Below are 21,352 nucleotides of genomic sequence, written 5' to 3'. Positions count from 1 at the left end.
AGCTACAGCTGCGGTGCGGGGGAGGTGCCCCCGAGGCCCTCCCAGCGAATGTGGCGTCCCTGGCGCCAGAAGGTCATCGTCAGGGCGTCGAAGTCCCAAAGGATGGGACCGAGCGTCCGCAGAAAGTCGACGCCAAGGATGAAGTCGAAGCAGCCCAAGTCGATGTCGGCGCACGTGATGACGAAGTGCTCGTCGCCGATGGTGAGGGGGACGTGCTGGACCACCCCATGGCAGTGAAGGCGGTCACCGTTGGCCACGGTCACACGGAGGGTATCCCCACCCGTCGGCTGTAGCGCGAGGCGGCGCATAGTGGCGGTGGGGAGAAAGTTATGCGTAGACCCCGTGTCCGGTAGCGCCACCAGAGGCTCGCCCTAGATAGTGACGGAAGCAGCATCGTCCGCTCGTGGCGGATGCCGGCGAGCGCGTGTAGAGAAAGGACGAAGGCCGTGGCAGCCGCGTCGGTCGGCCCGGTCGTCTCGGACGCCGCGGCAACCGGCCTGGTCGTCGGGTCGCCCTCCTCCACGTCGACTGTCTCCAGGTAGAAGAGGCGAGGGCACACGTGACCAGGCGTATATGGGTCATCGCAGTTGAAGCAGAGTCCCAGGCGGCGGCGTTCGAGCTGCTCCGCCGGGGTGAGGCGGCGAAACGTGCGCGTAGCCGCGGGGGTGGGCCCGGTCGGTCCAGGTGGGGCAGGGCGGGTGGCAGCCGCGGCCGTAGGAGGAGGCCGGGCAGCACGGGTGCCGCGGGGCAGGGGCGCCTGCTGAACCGCCTGGGCGCGACGCTCATAAGCGCGCGCATAGTGCATCGCCGTCTGGAGGTCCTGCGGGGCCTATAACTCGACATCCACGCGGATGTGGTCCGGGAGGCTGCCAATGAAGAGCTCGGCGCGCTGTTGGCCCGTCACGCCGGGCGCATGGCATGCGAGGGCCTGGAAGCGGTCGGTGAAGTCCTGCACCGTGGTGGTGAACACCAAACGCCCAAGTTCCGCCAAGCGGCTGCCGCGGATCGAAGGGCCAAAGCGGAGAAGGCAGAGCTCACGGAACCGGTCCCATGGAGGCATGCCACCCTCATCCTGCTCCAGGGAATAGTACCACGTCTGGGCAGCGCCGCGGAGGTGGTACGAGGCGAGCCACGTCCGGTCCGAAGCCAGGGTACGCTGTCCCCGGAAGAACTGCTCGCACTGGTTGAGCCAGTTGAGGGGGTCCTCGACGCCATCATACGTGGCGAATTCCAGCTTGGCGTAGCGTGGGGGAGCAAGGCCGGTGGCGCCCTGAGCGGGGTACTCCGCGTGACCAGCGGAGGGCTCGGCGAAGCGTGCGTGCGGCGGGTCCGGAAAGGACGGGCGCGGAGGGTCCCCTGCGGCGGTGTAGACGGGGGAAGGCGCCGGTGCGGCCGAGTAGACGGGCGGGGGCTCCGTCGCGGTCACCCATGCCGGAAGTCGGGAGGGTGACGGCGGAAACTGTACCCGCTGGATGGGCACGCCCTGGGGCAGCGAGGCGGGGCCCGCGCCGGGGGCCGGCCGCCATGATGCCCACGGCGGCGGCGGCGAGGCCGGGGCGAACAGCGCGCCCGGCCGGTTAGGGCTGCCGGCGCGGCCGGTAGGCGGCGGCAGGGCGGCGTGGTCATCCTGCGTACCAATGAGGTACAAAGCGGATGCCCCGTACGGCGGTGGCGAGGTCGCGGATGGCCGTCGAGAGCTCTTGCCGCGAGAGGAGGGGGCGGTGCCGGCGGCATCCGCTGGGCGCCGCGTCGCCCGTGGAGGGCGGCGGCAGTGCGCGGCGGCGGAGGAGGCCAGCGGCGTCTCGGAGGCGGCGGCGGTGGTGGCGGTGGGCTGGCTCGAAGACATGATCGTAACTGAGGTCTCTGATACCAAATTGGTAGAATCTAGGGTTCTACCAGGACGGGGGAGTAGATTGTAGGGGTGGAAGTGCTGCGAGCGAGAGGAAGAGAGGCGGCGCCGGCGGCAGGGCGCCGTCGCGGGCGCGTGGGAAGGCGGCGGCTAGGGTTTGGGGCGGCGCGGACAGGAGAAGGCCGACTCCTCTGGGAGTCGGCAATAATGATATTGATTATTGCTTGATCGATATAGTCTATTACAACTTGTATTTATAAGAGAACTGCAAAACCCTAATCTGCTAACTGGGCTAAGCCCCTAACTAAGCCTGGCCGGTTGGGCCAGTGGGCCCCCTCCGGCGGTAGACCAGGCCGGTCATAACAGCTGGCGTAGGAATTACCATGCTTTGGACCTGTTTATTTCTATCTTTCAAAGAAAGTTATTGGTTCTCTGATTGCTTAAGCTATTGCATCGTTAGCTCCACCTTATTTTCTCTTATAAATTGAACTAGAGATAATTAATGGGCCAAAATGACGACCGAATTTATACTAAATTCTCTATGGCATAAAAAATCCAAAACACCAACCGAAGGAAACACATGGACTTTTTTTGGGATTCATATCTTACTGAAATTTAAGGGTGGCGTCTTCCATCATTACAAGTCTACGAAATTACAAGTCGGTGCAATGAGGGGCTCGCAATTTAATCTTCTAAGCATTTATTATATTCACTATGAATAAGACAAATTTAACCACTATCGACGATGGATACAATGACGAGAAGTGTCAACATTAATGGTTTGCTTAAGCATTAGAATATTTGTTTTTCCCGGTGCAACGCATGGGCACTTTTGCTAGTATATAAAAATTTACCGTTGGGGTTTCCCCTACGGTTTCTCGGTTAAAAAAAAACATCAAAGGTCTCACATTTTTATCGGTATCAAATTGTTTGCCATGTCTAAGTCGTCACCACGAGGTAGCAACTCAACTATTTTGCTACAGGATAAACTAGGGTATACAGAAAAAGAACTCAAGGATCCGAGCATAGATTCGCACATAAAAAGGGAGGGATGGGGTGGAGCCGTGGAGGGGGAGTAGACAACACCTCCATAGCCAGAACCTCGTCGAGAGTCGGCATCTTGAGCAGCTCGCCACCAACGTCGGTGTGATGGAGAACAACGAATGACAATGGGCGTGGGCTTCCCTCCGACTCTGAGGTTGCGACAATGGGTGTGTGGTTTTATTCTACCGATCAGGTCAGTGTGGCAAGGCCTATTCCGGTGGGTGAGGGAGATTTCCTAGGGATCAGAGAAGGCCTTGCAAGCCCAAGAGCGGTCCAAATGAACTTTTTTATTTCGGTATTTATTTTATTTTGAGGAAGAAATGAACCTTTACATTACGAGACGTGCTAAAAATATTTCTGTTGAGAAGATGTCAGTAGCCTACTTGATTCAAATTTTATAGTCCGTCGAGGTTGTCCTTCTCAGCACGGGTCAAAAATCATAGGCACCACGAAGGGCTACTTTGATTCAAATTTTATAGGATTTGTTGTCCTATGCAGGTCGTATTATTGGGGAAGTTGTTCATCCACTGCAACCTCTTTTGTATAATTCAGTTGTTTTTTCTCATCAGAAACTCTTCAAGAAAAAGTCGTGTAGTTTCTCAATCTTGAATAATGAATAATAGTACTTGAAAAGGACATGTCACTCTAACTATGTGTGTTGTGTTCCTGTGTTTTTAAACATATTCAGAAGCTGCATTCAGGTTGACCGCAGTGTTTTGCTTAGCCTTTTGATTGCGCGATACTAGTCGCCACGATCGTGACGGACTGACTGTTGTGCAGCAATTCTGTAGTTGTTCCACGTACAGTGCTTGGCGTCATGTTATCAGCTTAAGGGTTAAGCTGCAGCAGAAACACATGCCCCGAGGCATGCAACACACAAACAGAATACATGTCAAAGCAAAAGAACAGAAAAAAAAAGAAACACGAGGGGTGAGTAGGGATCTGCGGCACTCCAGCAAAACATCAAGCTGTGGAAGAAATTCTACATTTGCCTGACTGACCAATCAATGCCAAATAGACAAGTAGTGGAACCAAAGGATTATACAGTCAACTGTAAGGGACTATATCTCCCACCGATATTAACACCCCCAGGTATCGCACATGAAGAACTCCTGCGCTGACGCTCAACAAAAGGAGGTTCGATGTACCAACGGACCAAACCATAAACCATGTACAGCAAAACGTGAATCGAATGTGGAAAAAATTGCAACCTCACTGCATCCGCCATCTCCCAATGCTAGCAACCCAAGGCCGTGGCACCTTCTTTTGGAGCAACAGGAGCACCGTCTTCTTTTGGAGCAACCAGGACAGCGCCTTCTTTTACAGCAATAGAGATGCCACCTTCTTTAAGAGCAATGCCGGCTTCTTTTAGAGCAACAGGAATGCCGGTTTCTTTTGGGGCAACAGGGACACCCACAGTGGCACGAAGGATTGATTGGGCACTTAGTGTGGAAAGCTTAGATTGGCAGAAAGCCTCCCAGGATTCAGCTTCTGGTGAGGTAGCAGATGTGCTGTCACCTTCTCCTGAACTTGAGGCTTGAGACCTCTCGTAGAATGCTTGCAGCTCCAGTGACAGCTTGCGAGCAGCCTCCCTTGACTCGGGAAGCTGGTCACTGAGCTGGGTTGCTGCGACCTGGATGAGCTTATCCATTCCATATTCTTTGATTCCTTCAACACCCTGGATAGAAGAAGAAAAAAAGGTTACTGTTGTAGAGCAACTGGAGCGTTCTATTCATCATATTCAGAACAGCCACCAAGAGTGGTTGGTCAGTACATGCAGACCCCCACAACGTAACAATTCTATGAACAATCTCCAACAAATAGTGGCCCTACTGAAAATGAGTATGGAGTAGAAAATTGTGAAACTCTTTGAACATACAGCTAAGCATACATTTGCCACTAATGTTCTGAACATATTAAAAGTTCTACCGTGCCCACTAATATCATCTAAAGCTAAACTCCAGCTTCATATTATGACGCAGAAAATTCAAACAAAGTATTTGCATATGTAAATAAACTACAAAGTCCTGGAAGAAGTTGAATGGAAATTCTAACTGAGCCCATGGACAGGAAGAATAGCACAAGGAAGTCAAAACATCCATAAGTACGACTGTATCTAGCTGAGCATTACTATGTGGTGTATTTAATTAATCCTTTGGCTTCTCTAAGAATCACTTGGAGATAGTTTAACAATAACTGGGACCAAAAAATTAGTGGTCTCACAGGGTTTCACTTACAAGGCGTGGTACACTGTTGCTGAAACAAACAGATGCCTTTGCTCTAATCCGTGGATTCCTGTTCTTGAGGTAGGGCTGCATTTTAGGTAACAATACAGAAGGGGAGATCCAGCTTGTCATTGACATAAGGGCTGCCTCAGCAGCTTCACAAACGAAGCGCTTGTCTTGTGAAGATTTCAGAAATAGCGGCATCAGCTGCGAACACATATAACACGCATGATGTTTTGAGAGACTTCATGGTTTGTACATATAGTCATCCGTAAACTAAACAAGTGCACTAGTGAACATCATATAGTGGGAAGAGTAGAAACACACCAGAAGGTCAATTGAGTCGACCATTAGTTCACCATACGCCTTAAAGATGTCAGGGCAGGTCATAAGCGCGGTTTTACATAGAGCACTCCTTGGATTCTTAACAGATTTCACAATAAGAGGAACTAGAGGCTCCCTGGAATTTGCATTTATAGCACATAGTCAGTATAAGAGATGTAATGTAGTTTCATAGCATCATTCAATGGACAAATAATGTTAACACAATCAATATATAGCAGTTGCAATGTAGTTCTACAGCGATGTGGATGGACAAATGATATCAGAGGCTAACAGAATTTACAGCAAAAACAAGGAAACAACTTACAGCAGCTCCTGCAACCTTTCCTTGTGATATATGGCCAGCTGACGAACATTGTTGAGAGCTTCACATGTCTTGACCCAGTCCTTTGACTCCAGCCTTGCAAGCAGAGTCTGTTGAAAAACATAAAATGGAAAACCTTAGGGCAGAGAGATTTTAGCTGTAACGCACCAACAAGAAATCATGAAAATGATGAACAGCTAGTGGCATACGCTAAGGCTTGCGTCAACATCCAGGAGATCAGTGAGATTCTCAGAATCAATGTACTCAACATCTACAGCTGCAACGTCGCATCCATTGGTCACATCAGGACATTCAGTTAGAGGCTTCTCTTCCTTCTTGACACACTTGCTGCCGTTCAACACAGGCTTAGCATTGCAGGGTTCCACGGAACTCTCTTTGCTTTTCTCCAGCCCAGCTGGTTGAGCTGACTTGAGATCTTGCAACACGCTATCTGACATGCTCACAACCTGCATGGATCACCCAAAACAGGGATAATAAGAACAAAACGACTGGACTGCAGTTTCCCCTAGCAATTAGACAGAAAAATAGTGGGGTGTCAGTGATCATTGCGTGGAGCATTCCCCGTAATGTACGGGCAGAGAACAGTAAGCCATTCCACTAAGCAACAATATGAAAATGCAACTATCCAAAGCAGCAACAAAAACTAGTGTAACTGGTTTACACCAAATTAGGTTTCACCAAAGCTATTGGACCCATGTGAGATGAGAGTCGGTTCCAGTAGACTGTGGGGACTGGGGAGCTCTACTCGAGACCTACTACAGCAAACGCAGGATAGCTAGAAGCACCGGCACACTGAACTGGATCACCGACTTGGTACAGCCGACTCGACAACCGAAGCGTCACCAAGCTTGGAAGTAGCGGCATCGGATTTCGCAGACCCTGTCTCCCAATTACTCCCAACATGGGCGATCCCATCCACGACCTAGGATTCAACCTACCGCACCGAAACCGCTAGTTCCGCACCGGATTCCGAGCAACGGACAGATCTCCAGCCCCGGCGCTGCTCGCTCCCCGGCCGTTACGCGAGCGGGGCGCGGAAGCGGTAACCGCCGCCATTTCACCACCAAATTCGGCGAGATCTATCTAGCCCCCGGAAACCCCCAAAACAGTGCTGGGAAAAACAAATAGGAGAGGCCGGCGGCCAGATCCGACGGGCGAATGCTGCTGCGGGGAGGGATCGCGGGGAGGGTATACCTCGGGCGGCGGCGCGGAGAGGAGGAGAGGAGGCGGCGACGAGGAGGCGGCCGGCAGTGTAGGGAGTTGGCTGTCGCTGCGGCGCGGGGCGGGGCGGAGTGTGGGGGATTGGTTCCCTTTTGTGCTGCTGTCTTGGAATGGGCTGCGACTGCGAGTTATAGTGCTGCTGTCCTTTGCTGCTGCCGTTTTGTGGTTTGGCCGCTGGTGGTGGTGGACTCGGTCTGGGGAAAGTTTGCATCCAGGGGCCTCCAGATATTGGGTATTCGGTGCCAAAGGTTAGCCCAAAACGCGCAACGGAACTTAAGGAGAAGAGTTGCGAAATGGTGGTTATGTTAGGGGCCGAAGGCGGAAGGCAAAGCCTTCCATCGGATTCCCGTAATAATTCGGCAATAATTAAGGGATTGCGTTCCGTTCCATGTGAGATCTGATGGGGCGTCCTGGGTTGGGAGGGGCTCGGTTTGAAATAACGGGAAATCCGACTATATGAGCCATTGATGGGCCGCGGCAGTTACGACAACAACAGGGTCGGTCCACCCTGCTAGTGCTAGCACGCATGGCCCACTGTCAGTGTACGAAGCGAGTAGCGGCTCCGTCGCCGGTCTCACTCACTACAGTCCACCTCCCGGGCGGAGCAAAACGAGCGAAACTGACCGTAGTTCCAAAAAAAAAAAGCGAATTGGCCGTCGTACGTTCTCGCGCCGGCGACGTCATGCATTGCAAGTGTTCGCCGCTGCTCAAAAGTCAAAACGCAGCAACATCATGCTAGCAAGCGTGAGCTGTGTTTTCTTTTTTTAAAAAAAATCCCCTTGCGGGTAAAATTGAGTTGAGTTTATGTTGCTACGCATGGTTACCAATCTTGCCCCCGGATACTCTTTCCATGCGTTGCTCCTCCTCTCTTCGCTTGCCACCCTCGATGGCTCGTGTCGCGGTAACACCACGACAACTAGTCCTAGGGTTGCTGGAGCCTGGAGGTGGTGATGCATGCATTCATGATGATGACGTGTATTGTGTGATATCTTGGACTTACTGAAGATTGATGCCAATGCATGCATATTTTGTGAGGTAGTTTATACTAACCTCTTGGATGGTGAACTACTTGCGGTGGTACGATGACCATATATAGCAGCTAGGATGGACTTGTAATGCATTTTTTAAGATAGAAGTGGCACTTAGGTGCCCGACTTTGAATTGACAAAGCCCGATCGTCCATTTTAATACAAGGTGTTGATCAAACAACTAACAACCCAACGCACACAAAAAAAACACAAAGAAGGTAAATTTAAGCATTGATTGCAAGCAACAATACCCTCCTCCATCGGACTATAGTAGACGGTGAAGATGAAGTATAAGAGGATCAGCCACCGTCTTGAAAACGAGCACACAAACAAGAGATCCCTAGGGTTGGTGCAGCTCTGAACCTTCTCCATCGCCGAAGTGAGCAATCTGCTCTCTCGTCCTAAATCGAAGGACACCGCACAACGTCATTCGGTAGAGTTGCTACCACAAAATCTAGGCTAGAGCTGCACACAAGATGGCAAGGAGTAAACACTCCATTCGGTCCTTTCGCCACGAGAAGCACACCACGCCTGCTGCACCGCAACAACCCAAGAAGAACCAAAGAAAAAGGTGGAGCTTGGGCTCGATTGTTGAGGAATGAGTTGCGTTGAGAACGGGAGCAGGTTTAACAGATAACTCGACCAACACCAGCCACCACGGAGAAGAGCATGTGCGCTCATTACCAGGCTACAATCAACGGGAAGTGGACACTTCCTCTTCTGCTTAGGACTAAGGGTGTCGACCTCGTCGGAGAGCAGCATCCAGAATGACAACGAGCACTCCACAAAATATGCCAAGCCTGCATGACTAGAGTGTCGTCATCACCTCACCAGACACAACGCCTACAACTACCGACCCTCCATGACATGCTCACCCGTAGAACCAACCTCCCAGACGGCGCCCCCAACAGGGATGCGACACCAACGGTTGCGCCGCCACTAAATCCATGGATTTATGCTTTCACCCGGGATCTTGGAACGGGGTGGGGAGGATGGACCTTGATGACGCCTCAAAGAAGGGGAGAGGAGCCTGAAGGTTGTCACAGCCGTTGGGTCCTCTCGCTGCCAAGGTGGCTCCACCCGCGAAAACCGGCATGCCAAGAGGCGTCGGTGCACCCAATTCGCGCCCTTCGCGAAGGGGCCGGTACGGGGTTGTCGGCGCTTTTATTGGGCTCGAAAAAGCGTCGGCGCTTATTGGGGCGCACCGATGCAAGCTCATTTTCAATGTCGGCCCCCAAAATGCTATCGGGGCCACCGGTAGAGATGCTCTTAGAATCATAGAACCTGGAATTTTAGGCCCATTTCCACCATTTGGAATGGTCTAAGAATCAGAGCCTGGAAACTTGGTCCAATTCCGAGGCCCCTTCCACGTGTGTCCGCTCCGCCTGTGAGTTTTCGAGGTCGCGAGCTCGGAAACGCGTGAAAATTGTCCCTCGCACCGCTTCGTCGCGAGAGAGCGAGCGAGGATCGCTCGCGAGTCTTCCTCAACTCTCCCGATGGTACCCGACGGTGCGACGGCTCCGATAAGCCCCTCCCCGACCTTGTCTTCCTCACCCCATCCCCCACATCCTCTCACCATCCCCGCCCCCATGCTCGTAGTCTGACGGTCGCCGCCCCCTATGTTAGCCCACCCCTAATCCTAGATGCGGCAGCGGGAGGCGGAATGGCGGCGGGAGGGGTTGCGGCGGCGGGAGGTGGCCTTCTCTGTGGCCATCGCTGCTCTCCTGCCTCGAGGGAACCGACTCGACTGGGTTGACCAAAAAAACACATCAAATTCCACTAGTAGGAAAAGGCTTATAAATGGGATGCTATTATGTTTAAAGTGTTTGTCATTAAGTAGTGTGATGTATGGTGGTAATGGGTGGCCGAGTGATAGACGGCACATGCATTGAATAACACAATGCATCCCACATCCTTTATGTGGGGGTAAAACGGGAGAAGGATCAGTGTGGTGTGACAATAAACCAACATTGTCCTTACGAGGGTGACAACTGGCAACCACCATATATTTTAGGACATGTAGCCATCATAAAAATTAGGAAAAAGTCTATTCTAAACCCTGAACTCGTAGAGATTCGACGAAATGAACCCCGAACTCATAATCCCTGTTGTTTGTACCCTAAACTATGCAATCCCGGTCTAAATTAAACCCTGGAGCACTTTGACCAAGTTGACTGGCGCCACGTAGGCATAAAATTTACAGAAAAAGCCCTACCTAATTGTATATTCAAATGTTGTCGTCCCTAGTTCTGTATTTCCACGGGCACGCCATCATCGCAGTCTCAAGCAGCAGCAACTTTATTGCTTCCATTGCACTTCACTGCTCTCAGAGCAAATCGATTCCATTAACACGCAGCAGTATGGCCGCCTCAAGCAGCAGCACGCGACTGCCAGCGACCTTGCAGAGCACGGACAAGAGCGGAAACCAGAGCACGAGCCTAGCACTCTCATGCCCAGCTAGTGGGCGAGCAGGGGCAGGCGGGGCGAGGCCGAGCGGGGGAGCAGGGTCGCGGTCCATCTAGGCTGGCGGCGGTCGAGAGGGGACGGGCAGGGTCACGGTCGATCTAGGCGAGCGACGGCTGAGAGGGTACGAGCTGAGTCAGGGCGGACTATGTCGCGGCCAAGCAGGGCGGGCGGGGTCGGGCTAGCGGTCGAGCATGCCAAGCGGGGGAGGGCGGGGACGAGAGGTCGCGGGTCATGGCCGGGCTCGGCTATCCCTGTGCCTGTGCGACAGCTTTTTTTAATGAGGGATGGAGATGAATTAAGATAGAAGATGATTCTGACATCACGGACCCATCTAGTCAGTGACCCAATATGTATTCCCGGTCGGGATTCTTTTTTTCCCGTTGTCCCAAACAGCTCCAGGGTTCAATTTAGACCAGGATTGCATAGTTTAGGGTACGAACGGCAGGGATTTAGAGTTGGGGGTTCATTTCGTTGAACCTCTACGAGTTCAGGGTTTAGAATAGACTTTTTCCTAAAAATTACCATCAAAGCGTCACATTTGTATGTACTTTTATTATCTATAACATGATCACCACTATAGTTGGAGAGAGCGGGGATTGAGTGAACCCATGAAACCATGTCCATTGTTCCTAGGATCACGTTTTGGCTCGTCCTACTTCCTGCTCGCCGTTGGATCTCCCCTTCCGCCTCCTAGGATCTACACCCCAGTAGCGGAATCCGAGACAAGAAGCGAGCAGGAACAGGTATCAGTGGCAGGACATGAGCTCAAGGTCCTGGGGACATGGAGGAGCCCATTCGCTCTACGAGTGAGGCTAGCACACAATTTTAAGAGCATGGGCTACGAGTTCTTGGAGGGGGACCTCGACAACGAGAGTGACTCCTCCTTCACTCTAGCCCGGTGACCAAAAAACTGCTCGTTCTTATCCACAACGGCGTCCCCGATATGCGAGTCTCTCGTCATCTTGGAATGCATTGACGAGGTATTTGCCACCATTGGCCTATCCCTCCTCCTAGACGACCTCTACGAGCGTTCCATGGGCCATGACACGGTTCTCGGCCACCTAGCAAGGTACATGTGTCTCTACATAGGTATACATGTCCTTGTACCAATGCAATTTATTTGCTGGGCTTTAATATTAATTAGTATTAAAATCCTAGTATGCATGCTTAATGTTTGTGTGCATTCTTAGTTGGTGTAGAGTTCAGGAAATGAAATTCTCCTTTTTTGACAAAAACAAAAAAAATGAAAAATAGAGATTCTGCTAAAAGACTAAAAATTTGCTTGGCATCTTCGCAGTGGTGTAATTCCCGTAAAAAATCATTGTAAAAAATAATTTGCATGGAAGTACGAAGTGTGTATTTTGTCATCACAAGGATACCATTAAGCACTTGTTATTTATGTGCAAATTTGCTGGATTTATATGGCCAGTCATCCAAGTAGATTCTAAATTATTCCCGCCATGCAGCGTTGCATATATTTTTTGCAACTGGCTAAATGGTGTGGATCATAGATTTAAAATACCTATTAGGATGAGAGCTCTTGCCTTTTATTTGGTTGTTATGGCACAACTTTGCTTCGTTCCCGGTCTTCTCTATAACGTGTGGAGAATCGCGGCCTGTTTATAGAGATACACGGTTAAACTACACGGAAAGAGATATTTTTGTCCAACATGTATGGCAGCGTGATCTATGGATTGAACCTCCAATCACTCTAGGCATCATTATAGTTCCCTGGTGGATTGATTGTGTTGTGCCATTTTCTATTTTAATCTTTTGTTCATTTTGATTTGATCGGTTGTGTGCATTTTAATCATGCACATGCCAGATGTAATGCTTAATTTTTTAAGTAATAAAATGTATTTTATTATAAAAAAAGGTACACGTATACTAGCTACCAGCAGGCAGCTTGGGGCAGTATATGATGAATGGATATAAAAAAAATTAGACCAGAATGATGAATGAATATCCTCATTGATGAATTATTGCAGCTAGTTGCCAATGGCTCAAAGTGTTCCAGGTCCAAACAGATAAGAAGAAGGCTGAAGCCGTGAGAGAGACGATCGAGATGGTGGAGACGCTAGAGGGGTTGCTCCTGTCCGCCGATGGACAATCAAAGAAGCCCTTCTTCAGTGGTGACAACCAAGGGTACGTTGATGTCGTGTTGGCCGGCATGATCGCGTGGATGCAGGGCACCAATGCACTTTGTGGTGTCGAGCTCTTGGATGCTGCCAAAACCCCGCTTCTGTTGGAGTGGACAGAGAGTTTTGCTGAACTAGACACCACCAAGCTGATTATGCCGGATCTCGACAACCTCGTCGAGTTTGCCAAGGACAAACGCGCCAAAATGATGAATCAAAACCAATTAAGCTATGTAGTTTATGCAAGCATCATCATTTGGTGGCATGCATGTTGTTTGTCTAATCATCATCTCTTGATACAGAGAATAAGAAAGTATTATCTCGGTTTCAAAATGTAAACCTTTTTAGAAAGGTAACTTAGCTTTCTAAAAAAACTTATATTTTCGAATGGAGGTAGTAGCTAGGTATGCGTGCATCGTCACCTAGTTACATGTTTTTTTTTCCATCTCAAGTGCAGTTTCATGTACCCACATGCGGAGAATAAAGAGCTAATACATACAATATATATGAATATTTGTGTGTAATCCTTTCTGAGAACCGTATGTTGAATTGATACAAATAATATGTTGTTGAAAAGCCATTGACGTTGCTATTGTAGATTCCATATAGTTTACGAGTAATTTCTAATAAACTGAAAACAGAGGTGGTTGTTGGCCTGGCAAAGTTTGAAATTTGCATCCTATGGTGCTTGGGTGGGGCGTGGCGAACATTTAGAAGTCGTTTGGTATCCATCATTTGGGTCTGGAATTCTGGAATTCATTTTGGAATTCCATAGGTGGGCTGTTTGGTTGTCACAGAATTGGGTCATCATTTCATTTAGGAAATCCAGCAAAATGACACCATGGGTAAACACAATTCCGAGCCGAGACCTGTCATTTGCAATTCTTGTGGAAGCCATTTACAAATTCAATATTGAATTATGTTGTCATTTGCAATTCCTGTGACAACCAAACAAGTGTCCATTTCTGGAATTATAATGTAAATGAAATGAATGCATGTATTCATTTCAAAATGCTACAAATGAAATGAAAGTCTGGCTTCCAAACGACTCCTTAGAGTAAAATTAGGCTCATATTGGTTATAACTAGACTGTGATGCGCGCTTTGCCGCGTCTGTCCAACTCACGATATATTTAAAAGAAGTTGAAAAGTAGAAATATTTCATTAATCTTAATGATTTTAAGCTACAATTCCATGATATAGATGATATGTCACAATTATTTAAAGTTATAACCGATCCACTAACAAAATAATTTATGTACATTACTTTTTCTAGTATCATGAGTTTGGGCTAGAATCGAAAAACCAGTCATCTCACATATGAAATGAACAATGTGGTCAATGATTCTAGAGCAAACTTCAATAATTTCTGTGCATCAAAGTATACGTATGCATAAATAATGTTAGCTAGATGACCACCAACTTTTAATGTCTTTAATTCCAGCCAATAATTAACACAAAATGCACTTATATTTCAAGTAATACCATCATATCTCGCTCACTTTGAATTAAGTACCAACAAAAATCTTCGCAACATTAGTCCAGAGCGTAGTATCTTCATTTTTCTCTCATACGAGCAGTTTGGATCTTCTGCCTCCAAAGTTGTGGCCGACGCCATCAATCAACCACTAAGTTGACTTCGACTTCGTGACTATTAGATCACATGTCGCGCTATCACAGCCCGTTGGCTGGTCCTGATATGGAATGATGTAGGCAGTGGCGAAGGATTGAAAAAAATTTAAGGTAGGGCAAACTAAAACAAATAATGCAAAAATAGTCCTCAAACATGAATGTCATATATGATTCTAACAGAATCAGTTAGTACGATAAAAATAAAGACATATTTGATACAAACAGAACTTGAAAACATAACAATAATGCCACCTCAATGCCCAAGCTTTACCTTTATTTTTTTAAAATAATTTTATAGATCAAGACTTTTAAATTTCCATCGTGCACAACTCGGTTTTAATGATCTTTGTCGCCACGAAATCCTTGCAATTCATTATCTCAATGAGGTGACAATGCTGTGAAAGAAAGCATGATGTGTGTGGTGACCCTGTATACCACTGCTTGTTGTAGTATGCCAGTCGTTGATATAACATTCACGAAGTACCATTCCGCAAATATTACATCCCTCAGAGTAGTACAACAGAACATAGCAGGTCCATAACTCATTCATTTATTATTACAAGCATAATGTACATATCATCTCGGAGCTCCTCTTAGGTCCTAAGAGGAATACTCCTGGGTTCGAGGCGAACCCAACTTATCTTACAATATAGGAGTCTTACTAAGTTATACATTTATTGTTGGAGATATGCCCAAGAGGCAATAATAAAATGGTTATTATAATATCTTTGAGTTTATGATAATGTTTACATACCATGCTATAATTGTATTAACCGAAACATTGATACATGTGTGTCCCTAGTAAGCCTCTTGTATAACTAGCTTGTTGATTAATAGATGATCATCGTTTCATGATCATGAACATTGGATGTTATTAATAACAAGGTTATGTCATTATGTGAATGATATAATGGACACACCCAATTAAGCGTAGCATAAGATCACGTCATTAAGTTATTTGTTATAAGCTTTCGATACATAGTTACCTAGTCCTTATGACCATGAGATCATATAAATCACTTATACCGGAAAGGTACTTTGATTACATCAAACGCCACTGCGTAAATGGGTGGTTATAAAGGTGGGATTAAGTATCCGGAAAGTATGAGTTGAGGCATATGGATCAACAGTGGGATTTGTCCATCCCGATGACGGATAGATATACTCTGGGCCCTCTCGGTGGAATGTCGTCTAATGTCTTGCAAGCATATGAATAAGTTCATAAGAGACCACATACCACGGTACGAGTAAAGAGTACTTGTCATTAGACGAGGTTGAACAAGGTATAGAGTGATACCGATGATCAAACCTCGGACAAGTAAAATATCGCGTGACAAAGGGAATTGGTATCGTATGTGAATGGTTCATTCGATCACTAAAGTCATCGTTGAATATGTGGGAGCCATTATGGATCTCCAGATCCCGCTATTGGTTATTGGTCGGAGAGAAGTCTCAACCATGTCTACATAGTTCACGAACCGTAGGGTGACACACTTAAGGTTTGATGTCGTTTAAGTAGATATGGAATATGGAATGGAGTTCGAAGTTTTGTTCGGAGTCTCGGATGGGATCCAGGACATCACGAGGAGTTCCGGAATGGTGCGGAGAATAAGATTCATATATAGGAAGTCACTTTCCAAGTTTGGAAATGATCCGGTGAATTTATGGAAGGTGGTTTCTAGAATTATCCGGAAATAAATTACTATGGAAGGAGGAGTCCCGGAGGGACTCCACAAACCCTAACCAGCCAACCAAGTGGGAGGGTGGAGTCCATGGTGGACTCCACCTCCTTGGCCGGCCAAGAAAAGGGGGAAGGGGAGAGTCCCTGTCCCTCTAGGTTTCGTCCATAAGGCAGTTTTTCTGTTGGGGTCTTATTCGAAGACTTTGGGCAAACCCTTGGGGTTCCACCTATATAATGAGGAGGAGAGGGAGGGGGCAGCCCATGGCTTTGCCGCACCACCCCTGCCCCCTTGAGGCCGGCGCCCATGGCACCCCCTCTCCCCAAACCCTAGCACCCCTCCTCCACTACTTCTCCCGCATATGCTTAGCGAAACTCCGCCGGAGATCTCCATCGACACCGCCACCATGCCGTCGTGCTGCCGGGATTCCGAGGAGGATCTACTACTTCCGCTGCCCGCTGGAACAGGGAGAAGGACGTCGTCATCAACACCGAACGTGTGACCGAGTACGGAGGTGCTGCCCGATCGTGGCACCGTGATCAAGATCTTCTACGCGCTTTTGCAAGCGGCAAGTGATCGTCTACCACAGCAATAAGAGCCTACTCTTATAGGCTTTGGAAATCTTCAAGGGTTAGTCTCGTTCATCCCCTCGTTGCTCCCATCTTCTAGATTGCATCTTGGCTTGGATTGCGTTCTCGCGGTAGGAAATTTTTTGTTTTCTATGCAACGAATCCCTACAGTGGTATCAGAGCCGTGTCTATGCATAGATGGTTGCACGAGTAGAACACAATGGTTTTATGGGCGTTGATGCTCTTGTTGTCTTTAGTTTGAGTACTTTGCATCTTTGTGGCATAGTGGGATGAAGCTGCCCGGACTAACTTTACATGACCGTGTTCATGAGACTTGTTCCTCGTTCGACATTCAACTTGTATTGCATAAGAGGCTTTGCGGGTGTCTGTCTCTCCTACTATAGTGAAGATTCAATTTACTCTTCTATTGACAACATTAGTATCACCGTTGTGGTTCATGTTCGTAGGTAGATTAGATCTCTCTCGAAAACCCTAAACCACGTAAAATATGCAAACCAAATTAGAGACGTCTAACTTGTTTTTGCAGGGTTTGGTGATGTGATATGGCCATAATGTGATGATGAATATGTATGAGATGATCATTATTGTATTGTGGCAACCGGCAGGAGCCTTATGGTTGTCTTTAATTTTCATGTTGAGTAGTATTTCAAATTAGTTGTAATAGTTGCTACATGAGGTGAACAACCATGATGACGGCGCCATGAACCTTGACGCTACGCCGACGATGATGGAGATCATGCCCGTTGATGATGGAGATCATGTCCGTGCTTTGGTGATGAAGATCGAAGGCGCAAAGACTAAAGGGCCATATCATATCACATATGAATTGCATGTGATGTTAATCCTTTATGCATCTTATTTTGCTTAGAACGCGACGGTAGCATTATAAGATGATCCCTCACATTAATATCAAGATAATAAAGTGTTCTCCCCTCGTATGCACCGTTGCCAAAGTTCGTCGTTTCAAAGCATCTCGTGATGATCGGATGTGATAGATTCAACGTTCATATACAACGGGTGTAAGCCATGTTGCACATGCGGAATACTTGGGTTTGCTTGACGAGCCTAGCATGTACAGACATGGCCTCGGGACAACGGAAACCGAAAGGTTGAACACGAGTCATATGGATGATATGATCAACATGTTGATGTTCACCATTGAAGCTACATCATCTCATGTGATGATCGGTTTTGGTGTAGTGGATTTGGATCGTGTACCATTTAACAACTATGAGGGATGTTGTATTAAGTGGGAGTTCATTAGTAATTAGATTAAAACATGAACTAATTATCATAAACATAGTCTGGGTAGTATTTTGAATTAATTTGTAGTATTGGCATCCGTATTCTACCATGCGCTAGTCTTGTAATTGAGATAGAAATACTGTTAAAATCTGACAAGAAACTTTACGGACTGGTACCATATTGTTAAAGAATTAAGAAATGATTAAGTCCTATTGCAAACTTTTAGTAAACCTCACTTTGTTGATTCAGAGAGCTATGGTTTCAATTAGTACCTAAAGTCATCTTGTCTCTGTGAAACTTGAAGTTCAAATCTGTTTGAAAAGTAAGGAGCTGAAAATTTAGTTTTCAGAAATAATCAAGGTATGAGATATATGTGATATCTAAGACCTTATTGCAAGATGATAGAATATATTTTGGTGAGACTACTGATACGTCTCCGACGTATCGATAATTTCTTATGTTCCATGCCACATTATTGATGATATCTACATGTTTTATGCATACTTTACATCATATTTATGCATTTTCTGGAACTAACCTATTAACAAGATGCCGAAGAGCCAGTTCTTTGTTTTCTACTGTTTTTGGTTTCGTAAATCCTAGTAAGGAAATATTCTCGGAATTGGACGAAATCAACGCCCAGGGCCTATTTTCACACGAAGCTTCCAAGACCGAAGAGTCAACGAAGTGGGGCCACGAGGTGGCCGGGAGGTAGGCGGCGCGGCCCAAGCCCGGCCGCACCGGCCTGTCTCCCTGGGCCCTCGCGACGCCCCTTGACCTGCCCTTCCGCCTACAAATAGCCTTCGTCGCGAAACCCCCGATCGAGAGCCACGATACGGAAAACCTTCCAGAGACGCCGCCGCCGCCAATCCCATCTCGGGGGATTCAGGAGATCGCCTCCGGCACCCTGCCGGAGAGGGGATTCATCTCCCGGAGGACTCTACACCGCCATGGTCGCCTCCGGAGTGATGAGTGAGTAGTTCACCCCTGGACTATGGGTCCATAGCAGTAGCTAGATGGTTGTCTTCTCCTCATTGTGCTTAATTGTCGGGTCTTGTGAGCTGCCTAACATGATCAAGATCATCTATCTGTAATGATATATGTTGTGTTTGTTGGGATCCGATGAATAGAGAATACCATGTTATGTTGATTATCAATTTATATCTATGTGTTGTTTATGATCTTGCATGCTCTCCGTTATTAGTAGAGGCTCTGGCCAAGTTTTTGCTAGTAACTCCAAGAGGGAGTATTTATGCTCGATAGTGGGTTCATGTCTCCGTGAATGCTGGGAGTGTGAGAAACCTCTAAGGTTATGGATGTGCTGTTGCCACTAGGGATAAAACATTGATGCTATGTCCGAGGATGTAGTTATTGATTACATTACGCGCAATACTTAATGCAATTGTCTGTTGTTAGCAACTTAATACTGGAGGGGGTTCGGATGATAACCTGAAGGTGGACTTTTTAGGCATAGATGCATGCTGGATAGCGGTCTATGTACTTTGTCGTAATGCCTAATTAAATCTCACAATACTCATCATAATATGTATGTGCATGGTCATGCCCTCTCTATTTGTCAATTGCCCAACTGTAATTTGTTCACCCAACATGTTATTTATCTTATGGGAGAGACACCACTAGTGAACTGTGGACCCCGGTCCATTCTTTACATCTGAAATACAATCTACTGCAATACTTGTTCTTCTGTTCTCTGCAAGCAATCATCATCCACACTATACATCTAATCCTTTGTTACAGCAAGCCGGTGAGATTGACAACCTCACTGTTTCGTTGGGGCAAAGTACTTGGTTTGTGTTATGCAGGTTCCACGTTGGCGCCGGAATCCCTGGTGTTGCGCCGCACTACATCTCGCCGCCATCAACCTTCAACGTGCTTCTTGACTCCTACTGGTTCGATAAACCTTGGTTTCTAACTGAGGGAAACTTACTGTTGTACGCATCACACCTTCCACTTGGGGTTCCCAACGGTCGCGTGTTGTACGCATGTCAAGCTCTTTTTCTGGCGCCGTTGCCAGGGACCTGAAGAAAAGTTACACCACAGAGATCTCTGACTCCCACGTCAACTTTGCGCCAGCAGCTCTTTTTCTGGCGCCGTTGCCGGGGAGATCAAGACACGCTGCAAGGGGAGTCTCCACATCGCAATCTCTTTACTTTGTTTTTGTCTTGCTTTATTTTATTTACTACTTTGTTTGCTGCACTAAATCAAAATACAAAAAAATTAGTTGCTAGTTTTACTTTATTTACTGTCTTGCACTCTATATCAAAAACACAAAAAATTAGTTACTTGCATTTATTTTATCTAGTTTGCTTTATTTACTGTTGCTAAATGGGTACTCCTGAAAATACTAAGTTGTGTGACTTCACAACCACAAATAATAATGATTTCTTATGCACACCTATTGCTCCACCTGCTACTACTGCAGAATTCTTTGAAATTAAACCTGCTTTACTAAATCTTGTTATGCGAGAGCAATTTTCTGGTGTTAGTTCTGATGATGCTGCTGCCCATCTTAATAATTTTGTTGAACTTTGTGAAATGCAAAAGTATAAAGATGTAGATGGTGACATTATAAAATTAAAATTGTTTCCTTTCTCATTAAGAGGAAGAGCTAAAGATTGGTTGCTATCTCTGCCTAAGAATAGTATTGATTCATGGACTAAATGCAAGGATGCTTTTATTGGTAGATATTATCCCCCTGCTAAAACTATATCTTTGAGGAGTAGCATAATGAATTTTAAACAATTGGATACTGAGCATGTTGCACAAGCATGGGAAAGAATGAAATCTTTGGTTAAAAATTGCCCAACCCATGGACTGACTACTTGGATGATCATCCAAACCTTTTATGCAGGACTGAATTTTTCTTCACGGAACCTATTGGATTCAGCTGCTGGAGGTACCTTTATGTCCATCACTCTTGGTGAAGCAACAAAGCTTCTTGATAATATGATGATTAATTACTCTGAATGGCACACGGAAAGAGCTCCACAAGGTAAGAAGGTAAATTCTGTCGAAGAAACCTCTTCCTTGAGTGATAAGATTGATGCTATTATGTCTATGCTTGTGAATGATAGGACTAATATTGATCCTAATAATGTTCCGTTAGCTTCATTGGTTGCTCAAGAAGAACATGTTGATGTCAACTACATTAAAAATAATAATTTCAACAACAATGCCTACCGGAACAATTCTAGTAACAACTATAGGCCATATCCTTATAATAATGGCAACGGCTATGGTAATTCTTATGGGAATTCTTACAACAATAATAGGAACACACCCCCTGGACTTGAAGCCATGCTTAAAGAATTTATTAGTACACATACTGCTTTTAACAAATCTGTTGAAGAAAAGCTTGGGAAAATTGATATACTTGCTTCTAAAGTCGATAGTCTTGTCGATGTTGATCTTTTGAAATCGAAAGTTATGCCTCATGAAAATCATAATAATAAGATTGTTACTACAGCAAATGCCATCCAAGTTAGAATTAATGAGAATATAAGATTGATGGCCGAATTGCGTGCTAGGTGGGAAAGAGAAGAAAATGA

General features: G+C 46.8%; 1 protein-coding gene across 1 annotated transcript; it reads right to left on the bottom strand.

The window, feature by feature from the left end:
- Positions 1-3,824: 3,824 nt before the first annotated feature.
- On the bottom strand, positions 3,825-7,119 carry LOC127316589 (uncharacterized). The gene is made up of 6 exons (XM_051347029.1): positions 6,980-7,119; positions 5,974-6,231; positions 5,768-5,874; positions 5,446-5,578; positions 5,131-5,325; positions 3,825-4,571 (listed from the first exon to the last, which is right to left on the bottom strand). Exons 2-6 carry the CDS (start codon positions 6,220-6,222, stop codon positions 4,131-4,133), a joined length of 1,125 nt encoding a protein of 374 aa, XP_051202989.1. The 5' UTR covers positions 6,223-6,231; positions 6,980-7,119; the 3' UTR covers positions 3,825-4,130.
- Positions 7,120-21,352: the final 14,233 nt, after the last annotated feature.

This window comes from Lolium perenne, chromosome 7 (genome assembly GCF_019359855.2).
Source record: "Lolium perenne isolate Kyuss_39 chromosome 7, Kyuss_2.0, whole genome shotgun sequence".
NCBI classification, from domain to species: Eukaryota; Viridiplantae; Streptophyta; class Magnoliopsida; order Poales; family Poaceae; genus Lolium; species Lolium perenne.
Note: the sequence above shows the minus strand (reverse complement) of the source record. Positions and strands in the feature narration are given on the sequence as shown.